Source organism: Cercospora beticola, chromosome 1 (assembly GCF_033473495.1).
Source record: "Cercospora beticola chromosome 1, complete sequence".
Classification (NCBI taxonomy): Eukaryota; Fungi; Ascomycota; class Dothideomycetes; order Mycosphaerellales; family Mycosphaerellaceae; genus Cercospora; species Cercospora beticola.
This window is the reverse complement of record NC_088935.1, coordinates 4,035,854-4,055,236: the sequence shown is the minus strand read 5'-3', so window position 1 is coordinate 4,055,236 and position 19,383 is coordinate 4,035,854. Positions and strand designations below refer to the sequence as shown.

Genomic DNA, 19,383 nt, shown 5'->3' with positions numbered 1-19,383 from the left:
ACACGGCGCCTTCTCCTTTGCCATTGCTTCTTTCCTCTTCAGGAAACTGTACGACGCGGCTATTCGTCGGGATGGGATGCTATTTTGTTTTAATGTGATGATTACGGAAGGATGGAAATGAAATTATGATGGAATGGCAATGGGAGGGACAATACATCAACAAGAAGGGGTACGACATGATATATATGCTATGGCCTTGCATGTTTGTTAGCTGTGTTAGTCTGGCGTGTATGATTAGCTTCTTCCTCTTCTTTGCTCTAGAAGCTTTATATTCAAAGGTGTACAAATTTCGACTCGGGAAATCTTGGTGGAAATACAGGTTCTTGCTTGTCGATCAATTTGACGGACTGCTATCAAATCTATGAACATATTTTTTCCTTCCATTTCGGGACAGGTAAATAACAACAGAGAGGGCCATGCACACGAACGTTTGGTTGACCCTTCTTATATTTTTCTGTTTTTCGGATTTTCCCTCATAATCCCACTTTTTCGTCAATCATCAAGATAGTCCTCGGCCAGGATCTCGACATTCTTTTGTTCCTACTCCAATCTACAGGATCTTATCCTTGACATACAAATCCATATACTCATCCACAGGCATCTGGTACAGTGTCTTAGGGTCGTTGCCCAGGTCGACCAACTTCTTTGTGTGTTCCGCAGAGAAGTGTGGTGCAATGTGGTTCTTGAACTTCTCCAAGATGATTGGCTTGGCCTCTTCTCTTCGGAGTCGGTGGCCAAGTGGTGCCTCGATGACCTCCTCTGGCAAGACCGTGCCGTCCTTCAAGGTCACGGTCAAAGCGTTCGAGATGGTTCGCTTCTCTGGGTCATGGTAGTCCTTGGTGAATTGTGGGTCTTCCACACATTTGATCTTCTGGCGGAGAGATTCGACGAGCGGCGACTCAGCAGCCTCACCACCGTCAGTGTAGTCGTCTGCAGTCAAGCGGCCGAAAACAAGCATGGTGGCAGCCATGTATTGGACGCAGTGGTCACGATCGGCGTAGTTGTCCATGGGCTTGAACTGCTTGTCGATGATGCGAATGCAAGCCTCGTGTGTGCGGTTGGTGACGGATTCGATATCTTCGGCGCTCTTGCCCATCTTCTTGAGCTTGTGGTGGAGACGCTCGGCGGCTTCGACGGCGGTTTGCGAGTGGAATTCGGCGGGGTAGGAGACCTTGAAGAGGACATTCTCCATCACGTAACTGCCGTATGGGCGCTGGAACTCGAATTTCTTGCCGCCGAAGTTGACGTCGTAGAAACCCCAGACTGGAGTGGAGAGGACGGTGGGGACACCACCCTCGCCGCGGAGGACCTTCAAGCACATGTCGACGGCGCGCTGGCAGGCATCACCGGCAGCCCACGACTTGCGGGACATGGTGTTGGGGGTGTGGCGGTATGTACGGAGAGATTGGCCGTCAACCCAGGCTTGGGAGATGGCAGCCTTGGTTTGCTCTGGGTTCAAACCGAGCATCTTGGAGACGACAGCGGTGGAGGCGACCTTGACATTGACGACGTGGTCCAGACCGACCTTGTTGAAGCTGTTCTCCAGAGCCAAGCAACCCTGGATTTCGTGTGCCTTGACCATGCCCTCGAGCACGTCGTGGATGGTGAACTGCTTGCCATTGCCCACCTTGACGCCGTTCTTGTTCGACCTGTTTGCCCAATCTGCCACAGCGAGGATGGCTCCCAGGTTGTCTGAGGGGTGACCCCACTCAGCTGCGAGCCAGCAGTCGTTGAAGTCCAGCCATCGGATCATGGCTCCAATGTTGAAAGCACCGTTGATTGGGTCGAGGACGTATGGTGTACCGGGCACGCGGGTGCCATTGGGGACGGTGGTGCCCTCGACGACTGGGCCGAGCAATTTTGTGCAGGAGGGAAATTCGAGAGCGCGGAGACCGCAACCGATGGTATCGAGGAAGACAAAGCGGGCAGTGTCGATCTATACATTTTTGGTCAGTCCGAATTTGTGTACACAGTGTATGAGAGTTCCTACAGCCAAATCCGAGTCAATCTTGTAGTTGTGGATGTAGTCTGCCATGTCCTTGATTTCTGGGTCAAATTCGGGTGCCTTGCCCGGGCGGCCGAGATCTGTGTGTTTGGACATGGTGGTAGAGAATGCTCTGGCGGTGTTCTGCAGACGGATGGGAGCTGTGCGTTGGGAGGCAGCAAAGGAGAGCCTCGATGCTGCAGCGAGTGGAGCTTTTGTAGTGCTGCTGCTGGTGCTCCGGCTTATGCTTCTGGACGAGCTTCGGAGCAAGTTTCGTGCTGCCAACGACGACATTGCACCGACAATGTCCAGCGGTGTGTGGAGTGGAGAGGATGAAGTGGTGCTGGAGACCTTTGAAGAGTTGTAGCAGAGGCCAATGGACAATGCTGCGTGCTGGATAAGAGAAATCGCTGGAGCTCTCGACGTCAACACGCACAACACGCTGCCCTTCTGCCAACGTCAAAGCTTCGACAAGCCCGAGGCTCTATGGCTGTTCTCGGCAGAGACCGGAGCACGCGCTGCCCTGCGCCCAGAGCACTGCCAGCGATATCGGCTCGGATCCGGCTGCTTCACGCTTAGCCACGGCTTGGTCGCTCAACACGAGTCGACTTTGCAGAGAGAGCGGTATGCACTTTTGGCGTTGCGACTGCCACTTCGCCGATAGACGGACATCGTGTTCTGTGCAGGCACGCGCTCTACCGCGATTGCCAGCTCAACGCGCCGAAGGTGAGAAGGACACCCGTGGCAGCATCGACCACATGTCTGCAGGCCTGCCACCCATCCTCTCACAGCGTTGCGCATCGTCAAGTAAGTTTATTCGCCCACGTCGAGCAGCTAGTGGAAGACTGCAGTCGATCCTGCACGGTGGCAGATGATGAGACGAGTCTGTGGTCAAACGCTCCCCAACTTGCATTAGAAGCAATCCCAAAAGCCAGTCAGTGTGACCGAGGCGTCAAGCATACAGCGACTTCCGTTAGTGCTCAAGGAAAGCCACGCCAATGGCCATACATCCCTTGTCCATTCTCCATACCAACAGCCTCTGGTGTGGCTCAGCCTGATATTCCATGTAACACATCGCAACCCGTAGAATAAGTGTCGCACAACGCTTCGCTAAGATGACAAGCAGGAACAGCTGCCAAACATGACGGGGGTGACAGAAGAGGAGAGAGAGCACCGCATCCAGGAGATACAAGACTACAGACTCACCCATGGCATGCTGTTGAAAGGATTCGAATCCGGCTCGCACAATCCAAGTCGGCTGAATCAGCTATGGCATCGCATCTCCAAGAAACCCAGTACACTCTGTGCCTGCCAAGTATCAGAGACAAATCTTCCATGGACCACAAGGCCTCTGGCCGTGAGCATACTGCCTACTCCATTTCCCAAGCACCTCTTCAAACAAGCACAAGAACTCCAGCCTCTGTTCAATGAGCTGTATCTGCGAGTGGCGAGCGACCATGATTGGCTCCGTGGAGTCCTCTCGCCTTTGATCGAGCATGACCCACTAGTAGCCAGCTTGTGGAAGATCTACGAGCAGGTGCGAAATGCAGGCTCAAAGCAACATGTCGTTTGCGGCATCTTCAGATCCGATTACATGATTGACTCCCACGACTCCACGCTCAAGCAAGTAGAAATGAACGTCTTCTCCGCTTCTGGTTTCTCACATGCTCAAAATGTCGCCAACATGCATCAGCACATACAGCAAACATGCGGTAGCTCAGCAGACCTGCCAAAGAACAAGAATGTCGACGGTATAGCGGACATGCTAGCTGAAGCTAACAGGATCTACTGCCATCAGCTTGTATCTACCCGAAATGAAGAAGCTCTTCCAAGCACCGAAGCATCACCAGTTCCACAGCCGAAGATATGCATCCTCTTGATCGTCCAACCCACAAACTTCAACATTGCAGACGAAAGACCAATCGAGCACGCTCTCTGGTCTCGGAACATCCCCTGCTACCGCTGCGAGTGGCAAGATATTTCAACGCGTACCCAACTTCTCAGCGACCAAAACAGAACCCTCCTCTTCCATCCTCCCAACAAGCAGGAACCCCTCCAAGTCAGCGTAGTCTACTACCGCGCCGGCTACCAACCTCACGAATACCTCCACATCCCTTCCGGTATGGACTCCCGCCTCCGCATCGAACTTTCCCGTGCCATCAAATGCCCCGACATCGCGACGCATTTGACGACATGTAAGACTGTGCAGCAGGCTTTGACGAAAGAGGGGGTCGTGGAAAAGTTCTTGTCGAGATCATCGTCGCTCGATGCTACTTCCGCCTCAACGAAGGAGATCCCTGCACTCAAGAATACCTTTGTGGAAATGCTCTCAATCGACTCACCTCCGTCGAGGAATGACTGGGTAGGCGTCATCTCCGGTCCCACGAGAGTTGCAAACTATGTTCTCAAAGCGAACGGTGATGGCGGAGGGCATAATGTTTATGGTGAAGCTATACCGGCTTATCTGAAAACTTTGAAAGAAGAAGAATGGAAGAAATTCATCTTAATGAGAAGAATTGAACCGCCCAATGAAACGCAAGGGTCGCTGTTACTGGCTGGTGACAGAGCCTTCAAAGGAGAGGTGGTTAGTGAATTGGGAGTGGCTGGAACCTGTATTTGGCAGAGACAAAGAGAAGGTGTAGAGGTCTTGTGGAATCGCTGTGTAGGATGGACATTAAAGACGAAACCGAGTTTTGTAGAAGGTATGATGGTTGTGAAGGGTGTGGGGGCGATGGATTGTCCGAATCTGGTTTGATGGGACTAAGCTTCGAGACTCAAGAGGCCCCAGGAGCAAGATAACACAAAAGCTGCGGATCCTAGCTCCATCTCTGCTCTATGTTTATCTCGCATTTGCAATAATCTCTTCCCACCATATACAGCACACTCTTGCTCCTCCACCAAAGCAGAACCTCACCCTCACCTCTTCTCCGCCTTCCTTGGCTTCCTCTTCCACAACAAACACCACTTTCCCCACTCTTTCGCCCCTTTGCCAAAAACATCCTTCAAATCATCCTTGACTTGCAAAATTTCCCACTGCTCATCATCCCAACTCATAGCCTTTTGCGCCAGACCTCCTGCTCTGCCCGCATCTCGTTCTCTTTCTCTTCCTCGACTTGCAGTTCTTCTGCTTCCAGTAGACGTGGGTCTATTATCCGTGCGGTGGTCTGCATTTGAGTTCCCAGGCTCGCCGTGGTTGGGAGTTGTGGCGTTGGTTTGTCGACTTGGATTTCGATTTAGGGTATACGCAGGATCTTGATCGCTGTGTGACCAGCCGATGGCTTCGAGGACTTGGGTTTCGCTGGGTGGGGAGTTGTAGATTGGAAAGAGGTCCGGGTTGTGTTTGTGGCAGGCTGAGGCGAGGTATTGTTCGAGGAGGGAGATGCGGGGAGAGGGGATGAAAGTGAGGTTGAGAGGAGACTTGTGCTTCTTGGAGGAAGCTTTGTGGTGGTTTCGCTGCTGCTGTGCATCAGAGTCCTGTATTGTTGTGGAGGGCGGCGAGGTACCAGAATGGCTATGCTGGTAAGGTTCGCCGTGGCCATTCGTTTCCGGCTCATTCATTTTCTCCTCCTCGTTGCCCTTCTTCTTCTTTGACGAAGAAAAGCGACTGCCTTTCTTCTTCCTCTTCTTCTCCTCGCCATCTAGTCTCTTCATCACATCTCTCGACGTCTTCGCTCCTCTCACAGAAGCATACAACCACACAGCATCCACCTCCGCCGCCCCACCAAATGGCCAAACAGGCACAATGACCGTATCAAACACCAACGCAGGAGGCATCAACAACGTCGCATACACCGAATGCTTATACGCCTTTCTCTTCGTCCTCTCCATCGAAGCCAGAAATTCTCTCTTCAACGCCTCCTCATCCAGATCTTCGAGCTCACTCATCGCGGGCGGATAGATCAGTCGAATCTCCTCTGGAGCAACAGATCGATGATAAACATCCTCAGCAAGCCTATCAGCCTCATCCTGCAACCCCGCCACACGATTCAAGAACTCCAAATTCGAAGACTTGACTTTTCGAATTCCCCAGTCTGTCGCTTTCGTTCCTTTCCATTTGAGCCGTTTCCACTTGGTCGCCTTGCCATTCGGAGGATCCCGCATCTTGGCTTCGCGGAGCTCCTTGTACCAGTGGCGTTTGGTCCATTGCGTGACGCCTTCTCGTTTGCCTTCTGGAGGTTTCGTGTGGAAAGGCGGAGGAGGAGGCGTGTAGACGAGGAAGCGGTGTGGTATGTCCTCGGGTGCCACGCCTTTGAGATGCGGTTTCGGGTAAGGAATCAGGTATGCTGTTAAGTTCCGAAGATCTCTCTTATAGTCGGTTGCTGAAGGTTCGCTTTGAACGTCAAGTTGGCTTAAGCGCTGTGGTGGCGGCGCGAGATGCGAAGTGTCCGGTACAGGGTGGCCGTTCAGTCCTTGAGGTGTTCGTGGTCTGGCGTTGATGATCGGCTGGTACTGTCGAGGCGGGAGCTTTGGCTTCTGCTGCTGATGTCTCCGCGGACTGCTTGGTGAGTACAAGCCGCCATTCGTTTCTGACATATTGACTTCAGCCGCGAGCCTGAAGTTGGGAAAGCAGAGGATGAAGCTCAGCATAAGAAGTCTTAAGGTAGTAAGTCTTGGTTAATGAAACGCCACGCCATGTCAAGTTTCTTGCATCGAACTTTCCTGGGCCCTCCCCTGTTCGATCTGCCGTCCAGACATGGCTGCTTCAAGCTTTTCGTGTTTCAAGTTGCAAGACAATTCAGCATCGATGATAGCTTGGTCCGCAATTTCACGATCGTGGAGATAATGGCGATGCTTCTACTGCTTGACATATCTCGCAGTCTTCCACTCTTCCCAGCCTGGTGCATCACCTTCAAAGTCAGCGTCGTCGACAATTTCGATGACGCGAACTTTCCACTTTCCAAGTCGTAGAACAAGGAGCCCGTTGGTGATAACATCGTTTACATGTTGTTCCTTCTGCAGAGGCACGAACTGCAATTGGCCCCCTTCTGCGAGTGTCGACTGTGATGCTGCCTTCGCAACATATACGCCGCCTTTACTGATTGTTCGAGCCCCCTCCGACTTTGTCCCAACAAGTCCGGCGTGATACAAAATTCGTGAGAAAGGCGTCTCGTGTACCAGCGACTTGGGTAACTTTATTCTAGAAGCTGTGTCTTGTGCCGAAGGTTGATCAGCATCTGTCGATCGCATCAGAGATGCGAGTGTTGGATTTCTCGAAGCTTCATGTTCTGCCCGAGTAATTTTGGCGATTTCTGCTCCATGCACGAGTTCCAGCACTTCGCTCGCAAGTAAGTGTTGTGCCTTTCGTTTCCCGGGATCCTTTCGTTGCTCGGTCATGACCTCTGCTATCTGTTGTACAGGTACGAACGTGAACAGCTTCAGATATCGCTCCACATCGTCATCTGCTGATCGCAACAAGAAGCCGTACAGGTCGAATGGCTTCGTCATCGAGGGATCCAGCCAGACCGCGTTGCCCGCACTCTTCCCGAATTTCTCGCCGCTGCTTGTAGTCAGGAGTGGTACTGTTACTCCCATTGGTAAATGCTCATCCTTCAATCGGCCTTCCGTGTCCAGGCAAGTCGTAGTAGCACCATCTTGCGCGTGCGATGACGCGATATACTTGACCGCATCGACACCCGCAATGATATTGCCGTACTGATCCCCACCTCCAATCTGAATCTGAACGCCTCTTTCTTCATACATCTGCCACCAATCCCACGCTTGCAGCAACGGATACGTGAACTCAGCAAAGCTCATGCCGTCTCCCTTCTCCATCTTGTTCTTGACAGTGTCTCTGCTCAACATAGCGCCCAATCGTGCTCCATTACCCATCATCCGCAGAAACTTGAGCACATTCAACCCATCGAGCCATTCAGCATTGTTCAACACCTCTTTCTTCCCAAGCTCCTTCTGGTGCAACCCATGTCGCTCTCCATATTTGAGCACATTCCCCCACAATCCTTGTACTTGCCCAAACATGCTTTCGAAGTTCTTCTGAATCGCATCCTCGTTGGCTTTCGCTCTGCTCGTCAATCTGCCGGAGGGATCTCCCACTTTGGCGGTCGCGCCGCCTACCAAGCTGACAACGTGATGACCGTGGTAGTACAGCCAGAAAAGTGGCATAAAAGGGAGAAGGTGGCCGAGGTGAAGAGAAGGAGCGGTGGGATCTATGCCGGCATAGAAACCTACTTTGCGGGATTCGAGGAGCTTGTTGAGAGCATCGCGGTCACTGAGACTTACCTTAGCCTATGGGACGCGATTCTTTGTGAGTGATGACTGATACCCTGCGATCTGGTTGACGAGACCTCGTTCCTCGAGTAGGCTAAGCGCGCTCTGTTGACGGGATTGTGATGCGGACTTGTGGAAGGATCTCGCGCATCTCTGACAGACATACGAGTGGCGCGTGAGAAGTCTGCTTAAGCTTGTCGGAGGCATGGCGGCAGTGAGCTGTCAATTGGCAGAGAGAGTGCTGCGTAGATGCAGGAGGGTTGGGACAGCAGCGGAAGTGAGCTTCGGGGACGAAGTTCGGCGAAATTCCGAGCAGCCTCCTTGTTCACGACAACATCGAACAGCGCGGTCCATTTTCCTACTCAATCAACATCTTCCATCCCAATTGATGTAAGGCGATCAAATCTCAACTTATGAGCTTCGTAGCTCTGATAGGAAATACTACTTTGCTGAAGGATCCTACGCCACATGTCTCTCCCACAGACTCGATGCAAGAGCTTCCTCGTCTACGTTCTTCTGGTACACGAACACGCTGAAAAAGACATCCTCTCCGGCTAGTGTCCCGCCCATGTGTTCCAATACATCTGGGCGCCCGTGAAAGTGTCTGGACCTCGGAATTGAAGTGACTTCTTCGATAACACTCGGGAACTCTTTACAGAGCTCCCGTGATCGAAGGCGGCGCAAGCTTTCGCGTTGCTTGAAGTCTTCTCGAGCATATGGCATCGCGAATCGTGGTATGCCCGGAGTCAACTCTGCTGTGCGTACGACGTATTCAACAATAATGGTATGCTCGCACTACGTTTTTTTGCACATGCCCACGAGAGCGCCTAAATACAACTGTTCGCATGCTCCGCATGTTGGTGCGCCGTCAACAACGAGATTTGTGACTGTCTCCATGAGGATAGCGACGCAAGCCCGTGGCGGTCACGACAGTGTCCTCGCTCGATATGGGAACATTACCATCGTATGGATCAGGATTCTGCTTCTAACGACTGTCAAACTTCTTCTTGAGAAGGATGACAGTTTTAGTCCTCTTCTCTGGAGAAGTACGGCCAAGCTGGTTGATGGGGTCCGACCTCACTCCACCACGAACTTGTACGATTTCGATTCCGGGGTCTTGGCCAAGTTCAACCGCTTACAATGCCTATTAGTTGCAGCGGCTCTTGGATGATACGCTGTCGTTCTCATAGTGGCAGACCATGTCTTCAGATTTGCGAAGTACACAGACGATCCGCGGATATGCGCCATGTATAGCACCAATCACAAGACCTGAGCAGTCGTCCTTGATCAACAACTCCAACCTTATCAGCGTGTCGTTACAGTCGAAAGGGCGCATGCGCGTGTTTCACCGGTCTCCTACTCAGGTATCTCTGCGATGATGAACAAATATAGTTGAGGAGAAGCAGTCATTGTCTGAAGCTTGAGCAACTGAGGTAGGCTACTTTCTGGTCCACAGCCAGTGTGAGCCTTGGGTCGGTGTCACTTGTGAAATTGATGGTTCGCAGCCTATACCATGTCAGCATTACGTGCAGCAGTAGCGACACTGTTCGCCACATCGCTTGTGCAAGCAATATCTCAGCAACATAAGTGAACGGTTCTCCCACGCACTTGCGGCTCAAATCGATAGCGCCAAATGTGTTGCGAATCTCGCTCAGAACACGTGCGTAGTCAAAGATGCTAGCCGCAGGTTGGGCTTCGGTATGCATCTGTGAAGCTGCAGCCTTTCATGCGACCTGGGACTAATCGTCCGCAGGATTGCTGGACGTGGGACTTCAAGCAGTAAGTCAATACTTCGAGCCACGGTGTCGTGGCAACGCACCTCTCCGGTAGTGTTGTTGATGATACCAAGCGCATGCTCCTCCATCCAGTTAATGGGATCGCACAGGCTCGGACGTGGTCGTTGCATGTTCTGTCTCACGACATGCACGAGCGTTGTCGTTGATGCGTTGGCGCAAGTCGATAGTACCAGGCGTCAGCGTCTTCGACTACTGCAAGCTTGAACTTTGTCTGCCAATAGTCAAACAGGAAAGGCAATCGCTGACGCGCAGCAGACACAGCACTACTGCACAGAATATGAACGGTACCTGTGGTAGCTGTGGTTGTTCGAGCGCCCAACAGGCCGTCCAATGAAGCGGTAGCGCCATGTACATGCCCCCACGCTGGATATGTTCAGAGATTCTTCTGTACCACCGCAGGACACGATCTCTTCAGCTTCCATCAGCAGCATGGTATTTGTGGCACCAGCCACGTTGCTCGTCATGTCGCGGAACACTTCTATGCAAGCCGAGAATGTTGCGAGTACGTCTGTGTAGGACAAGGAAATCCAGATCCACGGTAGCGAGTGACACATGGCTGCAGAGGATCTGGTTCGTGATCCTATTTCACGCGGTCCGAGCAGATGTCGTCAGTCATCCTCCGGGACCGAGCTCATGTCAACGATGAAGACACCCCTTCATCATCAGCCAGCCACGGCTCGTGTGCCCATGGCCAAGCTTGGCACATGGCGTTGGTCCTACGTTGCGCACGAACGTGAGACAAGTGCAAAAGTGCTTTGGTGCACATATTGGGCGCTCGGTGCATTCGCATCACCTGAGGCGTCTGGTATCGTCCGCTCCCATGTAGTCTTGATACCAAATCGAATTTACCGTCGTTCTGGCTCTCCTCGACTTGGAATTTGGTACGCACGCATCATCTCGGCTGGACTTCTCCTGACGCCCAGTATCGCATTCTCGTTTGCGACGACGAGGTAACGCTGACGTAGAACAGGCAAGCTAGAGACGCATCGGAGGAATCCTCGATCTGGCGTTCGCTTTACATCGATGGAGACGCCACCTGCATGGCATGGCGCTTTGGCGTGTCTGTGGTATGCGCTGTCTCTTTGTAGCTGGAGTTAGTTTCTAGTATTCTTCTACGGAGCGTAGCGACGGAAAAGAGAGCGCTCGCATAGTGTGCGGCAAGGCTGCGGTCGCAGGGTCGAGCCATGCGTGGGTCGGCTTGTTGCGATGCATCCGAATGCAGACGGAACCCACCTCTAGCGACGCCGGGATGGGTTTCAAGAGTGCGACCACAGGGCTTCGAGGGAGCGAAGCGGCAGTGGCTGTCCATCTACAGCGGCCCTAGTCACGATCCACTGCATTGCTCGTGAGGTGTAGCGAGCAGAGCCGGTTCGACTTTCTTTCTCGCAAGCCACGCGCTAGACTGTACGCAATCGGTATCGCGCATCATGGCGTTCGGGACTCCACGTGGTCATAACCCAGCGCTACCTCCGTACATGATGTCGTTGCAGAGGCGGTGGGTGCACGGTTTGTTCCTCGAGAGGGCTGATTGGTTCCACAAACAGAGGCGGCCAGCGCCACGACGATGATGCACATATGCACCAGTGTGATCCCGTATGATGACGGCGAAGGTGGTATGGTTGTGCATCGTGCGCCGTGCATGCAATCCGGAGCCAGCGATCTCGTTTATTACACTGGGTCGTTCAGGAGCAGAGGGGCGAGCGCAGTGCTAAGGAACGTGGTTGGCGTAATACTCAGGAACGGCCCCCGCCTGCAGCAGCAATGGCTGCACCGATCTGACTCGCAGTGACCCATGAAGCACACCACTCGCCCGACCCGCCAGCTCCGCTGCAACAGGAGGGGGAAGGGGAGGAAGAAGCAGCTAAGGCGGCGGTACTGGCGCGTGTCGTGTTGAACGTATCGAGCGGCGCGCTCCTGCTCGCTTGACCGCCAAAGCCAAAGCCAAAGGCCATCCAGGTGCGACACGGTTGGGTCCAAGTTGCTGCAAGCCTGCAACAGGGAACGACGGAAGATGTCGCAATGGCCAAAAGTGGTGCTGCAGCGGAAGACGCACTGGCGGCCGGCGGTCGTCGCATCGCGCACGTCGACTGGAGTACTGTATCGATGCTTGGATGGAGGATGCGAGTCGGCAACGAATGGTGGGCGCATGGTGGATCAAGGTTCAGATCCGTTAGACTAGCGCTAGCGACCACGTGCGGGCAGGATTGTTAGTCACTTTGTTGGCACCACGGCATCGTAGCCTCGTCGCCCGCCCGAGAAGCGCTAAAGCAGCAGGTCACGGGCTTCTGGAAGGGATTGGCGAGCTGGGGCGAAATGAGCGTCTGCCAGCACGAGCATCATTGCGCTCGGTAATTTGCTCACGTCGTCAGGAGCGCGTTTGGCGGCGTGGAGTCGCTGCGGTTGCTGATCAACGGGAACGTGAGCCCCCATCTGCCTCGCGGCCGGCGTTTGAACTTTGCGGCGCATAACCTTTTGAGCGACATGTTGCCAGACCGCTGTCAGCAGGATTGCGCCAATGCACATGCACATGCACGCACAGCAAAATGCTGATAGGCACACGTCGCGAGAATTCGTAAATTCGCTGCCGCCCCGGCCAATCACGGCCATGACAATTTGCAGAGTGGGTGTGATGAGCTGCGCAGGCGAAGATTGCAGTGCGCACATGACCGGCGGACGGTGCGGTGCGGCCTACGGCAGTTTCCACATTGCGTCGACTTGATGAAGCGAAAAAGGTCAAGGGAGCGCAGATGGTCGCTGGAGAGGAGAGCAGCGCAGCGTTATTGGCGGTCGCCCATGTGCCCGGACCCAAAGCAACTTGTAATGACCATTCTGCCGGAGCCGAGCAACGTCACAGGTTCCCTTGTCGAGCCGTCGGCCGGGCAGAACTCTGAGGATTGCGACTTGGACGAGGATCTGCGCGAGAAGAGATGTTGCTGCCCAACTCCGGCGGCGGCGGCGGCTCGATGCGAAGTGAGAGTCTCACAGCACTCTATATCAAAGTCACTTTTACTCCCTCACGGATGCTGCTGGGGGCGAAGCTGGAAGGTGGTATGGTGACCACAATGTCTCGTATGGCTGCGCAAGTATGTCCTGCTGTAGCACGAGGTGCCTAGGGTGGTGTCTCGGACCAGACGAGACGGCGCGGTGGTGCAGAACGTATCGAGAGGAGCGCGATTCCCAAGTGCCGTGCGCAAGAGTCGTCAGAAGGCGTCACTCAATCGCAGACGAGGCATCTCGCTCCGCCGACCATGTCCCCGGCGAGCGCTGCGCAGGAGTGATTGACGAGGTGGTGTTGAGTGATGGGGCTGATGAGATGACGACGGCGTACTACTGTATTCTTCCCTCGGATCGTGGGAGCAGCGCTGCTTGACGATGTGGCCGTGCGGTGTGTTGGTGCGCTGATGAGCAACACGACGTCTGGCGAGCCCGCCTCTGCCTCTGCCTCTGCCTGGCACCGGCAGGGCTCATCGCCATCATCGTCGCAGCCTGCAGTCATCATCTCTCGTCGCTGGGAGCATGCTAGGTTTGCAAGCCTTCTCCCGATGAACCTTGAAAGCGCCACGACCTCTGTGACCCTGCGTACCTGGACCAGTGCCGTGGATAGTGGATCCCCTAGCAGCCCACGCTCCTGGTGCTGTCGTCTCTCCTGGAAGTATCGCCGCTGCCGTGTGCGTGCAGATCGCCCTCCGTTCGCGTCTGCTCGCTGCACGCAGCCGCCGAGGAGTGTGCTGGACTGCACTGCACCGCGCTGCGCTGCGCTACTGCCACTGCTCCCCATCGTCGCCTCCCACGCTTCCACCTCACTCAATCAAAGGCGTGCGCGCGCTAGTGTCGCATCAGGGCGAGCAGGCGTTCCGCTGGCCGCACTGCGCACTGCACTGCTGCGCGAAAAGGCTCGAGCATCGTGCCTAGTTAGTCGTGCCTTCCCGCATCCGCGACCGGCACCTGCCCAAAGGCCCCAAACTCACTTGGGCATGGGCCTGTTGCAGTGCGGGATGGCATGGGCTCGTTAGCCTTGTCCATCCGCGAGTCGGTGTCGGTCACGACAGCTCTGCGCACTAGACTCGCAGACATGTCTGGCTGGCGCGCTGCTGGAGGCCCGTTCGCAGTAGTGCTGTCATATTCACACCGACCGCCTGTCTGCTGCTGCTGCTGCTGCTGCTGAACTCCCGCAATTCTATATCACTCGTCACCTCCCGAGTCGCGGGCGAACCACTGCTCTGCGATACTTTCTCTGCAACCCCATAGGCCACCGCGCCCATTGCCCGCCCGCGCGCATCACCACGCCATCTCGTCAGCCTCACTGCCATCGTGCTGTGCGAACGCCGGGTCTGGCGTGTTGCTATGAGCCTCGTGCTGCTCGCGTATGCGCAGCTGCAGTAGCCACCACCCGCTCCACCGTCAGCCCGGACGGACAGAGGCTCTCCTCGCCGAACATATAGGTCGCTTGCACTGCTTCACGGACGCCCTCTCGGCGTCCCACGTCATCTGCCAACGTGGCTGCCACCGACATCCATCGTTTCCACAGTCACTACAGTGGGCCCTTTGGCTACGACGCGGCCGCCTCGTTTCCTGACTTCCGCCAACTCAAGCACCGAAACTCAACTCTCCTCTCCACTCGACAACTCCCCTCGGACCCTGCACCGGCCCATCAACCACGCTCATGGTCCGAGGCGCGAGACCAGGCTGGAAACACAGGGAAGGATTTCATGTCAGAGCGGCAGCGAGAGCAGCAGCCCTCGGATAGTTTGATTGCCAGTGGCAACGACTCATCGCAACGCTCACAACCCCAGCCGCCTCCGACGCCTGCTGAGCAACACTTCGCCCAACGCTCGACTGCGGGGACTCCAAGCGCAGCCTCGCCAGCCTTGCAGCGCTATCCCTCCGGCAATGGCAGGTCCATCGAACTCCCTCCTCTGCCACAGGCTTTGCCTGCGCCAGCTGCGACCTACCACCCAGCCTCGCGATCTGTAGGCGTATCATCTATCCTCAATCCCGTCGATGCAGATGACAGCCCGCACTCGCGAAGACGCAAGGCATCTGAATTGGAATCTTCATCGAATGTGCTTCCGCCTTTGGGTATCAACAACCGACCTCCCTATTCCACCACCAGCACGCCTACGCCAACTTCGATGAACATTGCAAGCACGCATGGAGCCGAACGAGCACCGCGAAGGATCTTGACTCCGAGATCGCCTTCGGTTCACCGTGCCGCAAGTTTGAATCAGCTCTACACTTCCTCAGCTGCCACGCCTGGCCATCCGTTTGCAGTTTCCCCGAGAAGCAGGACCTATACAGTCGAGCCAGGCACTGCGGGAGCGCCCCCTTTGCCCCGTCTGCCACCAGGTGCAAGGCACTCCAGCCATGGCTTCTCCGCTCCGACGCCCCCTCCCCCTCCCGGACAGGCAGTACGCAGAACCAGTGCTGGTGCTTCGGCTCGCGCGAGGCCACCATCGGAATCTGCTAGTCCCAGGTCTTCGTACTCATCTTATAACGAGGCATCACCGGCTGGAAACTACGGTCAGTCCTCTATGCCGACGTTGTCGGCTTCGTACTCTACGAAACCAGAATTTGGAAGTCACGGCGGAGGTGCCAGCCACTCTGAACAGCAACGATCGGTCGGCGTGCCGATCTCATCTTCCGGCGGCCAGAATGTTTATCAGATGATGACTTTGGAGACCACATCAGGCACGGTTTCATTGCCCGTGGATGTACAAGCTGCATCCCGTGTAGCCGATGAGAAGAGGAGAAGAAATGCAGGAGCAAGCGCGCGGTTTCGGCAGAGGCGCAAGGAGAAGGAGAAGGAAGCATCTACTACTATCTCGCGCTTGGAGCAGCAAATGAAGGAGATCAGCGAGGACATGGAATTTTACAAGCGCGAGAGGGATTACATGGCTGGAGTAATCCTGCAAGTTCCTGGAGGCGACCGCCATTTTCCACGACCGCAGTCCCCTCGACATCGCAGAACCTCAGGATATTCGGGTCCCAGTGGTGCAAGCAACTATATGCATTTTCAGGACCACGCGGGCGCACGTAGTCCAGACTCAGGTCGCAATGTTCGGCGCAGGACGTCGACTTTATCCTTGCCGCACTATGCCGCCCAGGCGCAAAGCACGCAAAACGCTTCCGGACCTGGCATGGCACAGTCCTACCCGCCTCCTAACTATGGTCCGCAGGTTGCTCCGCAACCCCATCCACATCAGCCATTGCAGCCGCTGCAGCAACCAGCAGGACCGCTACCCTCTCCTTTGGAGCGCAGAAACCTGCCACCACCTCCAGCATCTGGAAACCATCAGGCAGCACCGCAGCTCATGCAAGCTGCACTACAAACCGGACCATGGAATCCGTACGCCGAGCGAAGAGGCCCGCAGCCGCCTCAGGGAGGGCAGCAGCCTCAGCAACAGCCGCCACCTGCTCACCACCAACAACACCAGCACAGGGACAGCCGCTAGAAGGCGCCGGGCTTGACGCCAGGTGATCCCTGATACCTATCTAATAATTGACGCGAAACGTCCATCAACGGCCGGACAACCGTAGCATTGGCAGACCAACTACTCTGCTAATAAATCCCACCTTTGCCACCTTTCTGAAAGGCATTCGAGGGCACAAACCAGATCGATTGTCGCAAACTTCTAATTGTACGAGACTGGAACCTTTCCCTATTTTCTTCGATACCCCCCAAGACCATAGCGACGGGCATTACTGCATGTGATTTCGGACGGAACGGACGAGCAAGGGACACGCGATGCTGTCCACAAAAACTGTACTATGAATTTTCTGTGTTTTCATCATTGTGCTTGCTACTGCTGCTGTCTTTCGAGATACCCCTCCCGTGAGCAATACTGCTTTATTCGGCGTTTGTTTTCCTACATAGAAACCTAGATCCCACGATCAGCAGAAGCTACTACTGTACTATTTGCTCGTCTATTGTACATTTGCTAGACGAAAAATGTGAAGAAGCTACTGTGTGTCGCGTCGCTCGTTCTTTCCTTGGTGTGGCACTGCGGGGTTGTTGCTTTGCGACTGCAATCACGACTGCCTCTTGCCTCTGTAGCCTTTCGCAACAACGCCTCGCTGCACATCCCAACCCATATCTCCAACTCCGACCCCACGAAGAGTTGATCAATACCACATCGCCTCGCATTCGATCCGGTCTCTCCCGCATACCGCCCTCGATCGACCTGCCGTTCAAATGAGGCGGTACGCGAAAAGCAAAACCCGGACCCGACTCAGCGGTGCCTCCTGACACTCTCTTGGCGCTCGAGACGATCCTCCGTTGGCTGCGACAAGAGCAAAAAGATGGCGCAAACAATGTTCCGCGCGCGGCGTTTTGCTCAATGTCCCGCTAGCCCCGGCGCGGCGGTCTTCAAGATCCAACGGCAGAGCGGAAAGTCATCCGTGTCGTATGGAAGCACTTTAGAACACGCGAAGAAGGACTCGGTACCGTTGCTGCTTGCAGCACGACCGCTCCTCTAGCGGGACGAGGGATGATCGACGATATGAAGGCTTGAAGGGAGAACGCTATTATGGCGAAAGTGCAATTTGGAGCAGAGTTTGGGTAGTGTATCTGCTTTTTGGTCCTGAAGACATGGGACGCTAAAGAGGTCGTAAGTGTTTTGGGCGTCAACGAGATGTGCTAGTCTATCCCGACAATGTGCAAGGGAGTAACGGACGAAACTTCGAAGTTTGCTTAGGCACACGATTGTTGTCGGCCATCAACATCAACAACACCAACACGAATCGGCCGCGGCAAGAGAAATCAATGGCCGGCCGGACCTGTGAACGACTCGACAAGTAACCTCTGATGCTACGGCACATCTGAAACGCACTACAACTGCCTAACAGCTTCACCGTTGTTATCACAACGGCATGCTGGTCTCGACCACATGATCAACAGTTCAGCACAACGGCTCGTAACTGTTGGCCTACCAGACCAGAATCGGCATAGCACATTTTTGCTGAATGTGCAATATCAACAAGGCGATTACACTTTCGACGAACAAAAAGTGAAAAGCTGCTCGGAAGTGCGGCGCGTGAACTGTCAACGACGGGACGAGCAAGATCATATTCGATCATGCTTCGAACTACCGCAATCCAAGTTCGAATTGCCGGCCTGACATCACCTGCTTCGCTGAGTGATGCCAAAGTGACAGAGGCATGTGCACGAGTGCGGTTGGTCTGTCATGGTGGCCACTAAAGTGCACCAGGACAACAGAGTAAGCAACAGCGCCCTCATCGACACTGAGGAGTTAAAATGGGGTTGGAATCTATCAACATGTGACGCTATACGTCTTCCAGCCCTGCAAACAAAAATGGCGCTATGTAGCGGCTCGCAAGCAGCGAACGCATCTGAGATGAGAGATCCATTCGTTGGCCCATATCACAACCAGGAGAACCTGATCACCACAACTTCCTCAAGACGAGATCCTCCACGGGATCTGCCTGTCACATATGCTTGCTACAAGAATGCCCAAGATTGCTTAATGCCTGCGTTGGTCATTTCGCCGTCATTGCGGTATGGCCATGCACGGCTACGCAAACTCTGGTTGTCCTTCGACAGGTCCTTGGCGCGGAAGTAACTTGCCAGCAAACCCATGCCTCACCGAACAAGCTGCAAGCTTGCAAACGTGAACATTGGAGAGCCTAATTTTCATCTCTTCTCGGCCAAACGGCAAATCGCTTTCGTGCCCTCATTTCGTGCTGGAGACCCATTCCAAGCTGGGAAGTATATTACCGCAAGAGAAAACTCTATGGGCGATACACGAAAAGCGCTCGCCAGCTAGATGTACATGGGTGCCAGAAGTCGCTCACCGACCAAACAGATACAGAGTGACTAGACGAACTTGTTTCATTCCGGCAAAAGCGATGGAGCCTCAGGACTAGTCGTTGCTAGTGAAGACGGAAAAGACAGACCGGAAGCAAGCAACATCGAAGCAAAACGCCAGCAAGCCGGGGGCAATGCAACGTTGAACTGCACACATTTTCTGTTAATCTTCGGGAAGCTTCTGCATGCAACGCGCAACGATCGAATCAAACCAACGCAACACCGCAACACATGTCTCACTTATTGCCGTGACAAGACCAGCAAGCGGTCAAGCGCGCGAAATCGCCACCAACTTGGGCGAAGATTGCGAGATCACCGGGGTGATGAGAAAGGAAGAAAGGAAAGCTCAGAGCACCAGAGGTTCCATACGGCAACAGACTAGCAGCGCTATACAAAGCGACAGCATCGAATGACCCCTGTTCCTCGCCACGTGGTGGAATGTCTCCGCTCCATCATGATTCTCACAGGACGACTACCCGATCAGGCCAGGTTGCCATACCGGCCAATGTCGGCTAACCAACCACTATCCATGGCAACATCATCAAGCTTCATCG

The 19,383-nt window shown here is 54.5% G+C and overlaps 5 protein-coding genes across 5 annotated transcripts; 2 read left to right on the top strand and 3 right to left on the bottom strand.

The window, feature by feature from the left end:
- Window positions 1–550: 550 nt before the first annotated feature.
- PDH1_1 (ATP-binding cassette transporter CGR1) lies at window positions 551–2,101 on the bottom strand (the record flags this gene model as incomplete). Its single annotated transcript, XM_023594229.2, has 2 exons — window positions 551–1,936; window positions 1,991–2,101. 2 exons carry the CDS (start codon window positions 2,099–2,101, stop codon window positions 551–553), a joined length of 1,497 nt encoding a protein of 498 aa, XP_023458657.2.
- A 1,024-nt stretch (window positions 2,102–3,125) lies between these two features.
- Window positions 3,126–4,739, top strand: RHO25_001618 (uncharacterized protein; the record flags this gene model as incomplete). The annotated part of the gene is made up of 1 exon (XM_023594228.2): window positions 3,126–4,739. One exon carries the CDS (start codon window positions 3,126–3,128, stop codon window positions 4,737–4,739), a length of 1,614 nt encoding a protein of 537 aa, XP_023459763.2.
- A 161-nt stretch (window positions 4,740–4,900) lies between these two features.
- Window positions 4,901–6,517, bottom strand: RHO25_001617 (uncharacterized protein; the record flags this gene model as incomplete). Its single annotated transcript, XM_023594227.2, has 1 exon — window positions 4,901–6,517. The coding sequence occupies one exon, from the start codon at window positions 6,515–6,517 to the stop codon at window positions 4,901–4,903; it is 1,617 nt and encodes a 538-aa protein (XP_023459764.2).
- A 261-nt stretch (window positions 6,518–6,778) lies between these two features.
- RHO25_001616 (uncharacterized protein) lies at window positions 6,779–8,416 on the bottom strand (the record flags this gene model as incomplete). The annotated part of the gene is made up of 2 exons (XM_023594226.2): window positions 6,779–8,210; window positions 8,265–8,416. The coding sequence occupies 2 exons, from the start codon at window positions 8,414–8,416 to the stop codon at window positions 6,779–6,781; spliced, it is 1,584 nt and encodes a 527-aa protein (XP_023459761.1).
- Window positions 8,417–14,714: 6,298 nt separating this feature from the next.
- RHO25_001615 (uncharacterized protein) lies at window positions 14,715–16,457 on the top strand (the record flags this gene model as incomplete). Its single annotated transcript, XM_023594225.2, has 1 exon — window positions 14,715–16,457. The coding sequence occupies one exon, from the start codon at window positions 14,715–14,717 to the stop codon at window positions 16,455–16,457; it is 1,743 nt and encodes a 580-aa protein (XP_023459762.1).
- Window positions 16,458–19,383: the final 2,926 nt, after the last annotated feature.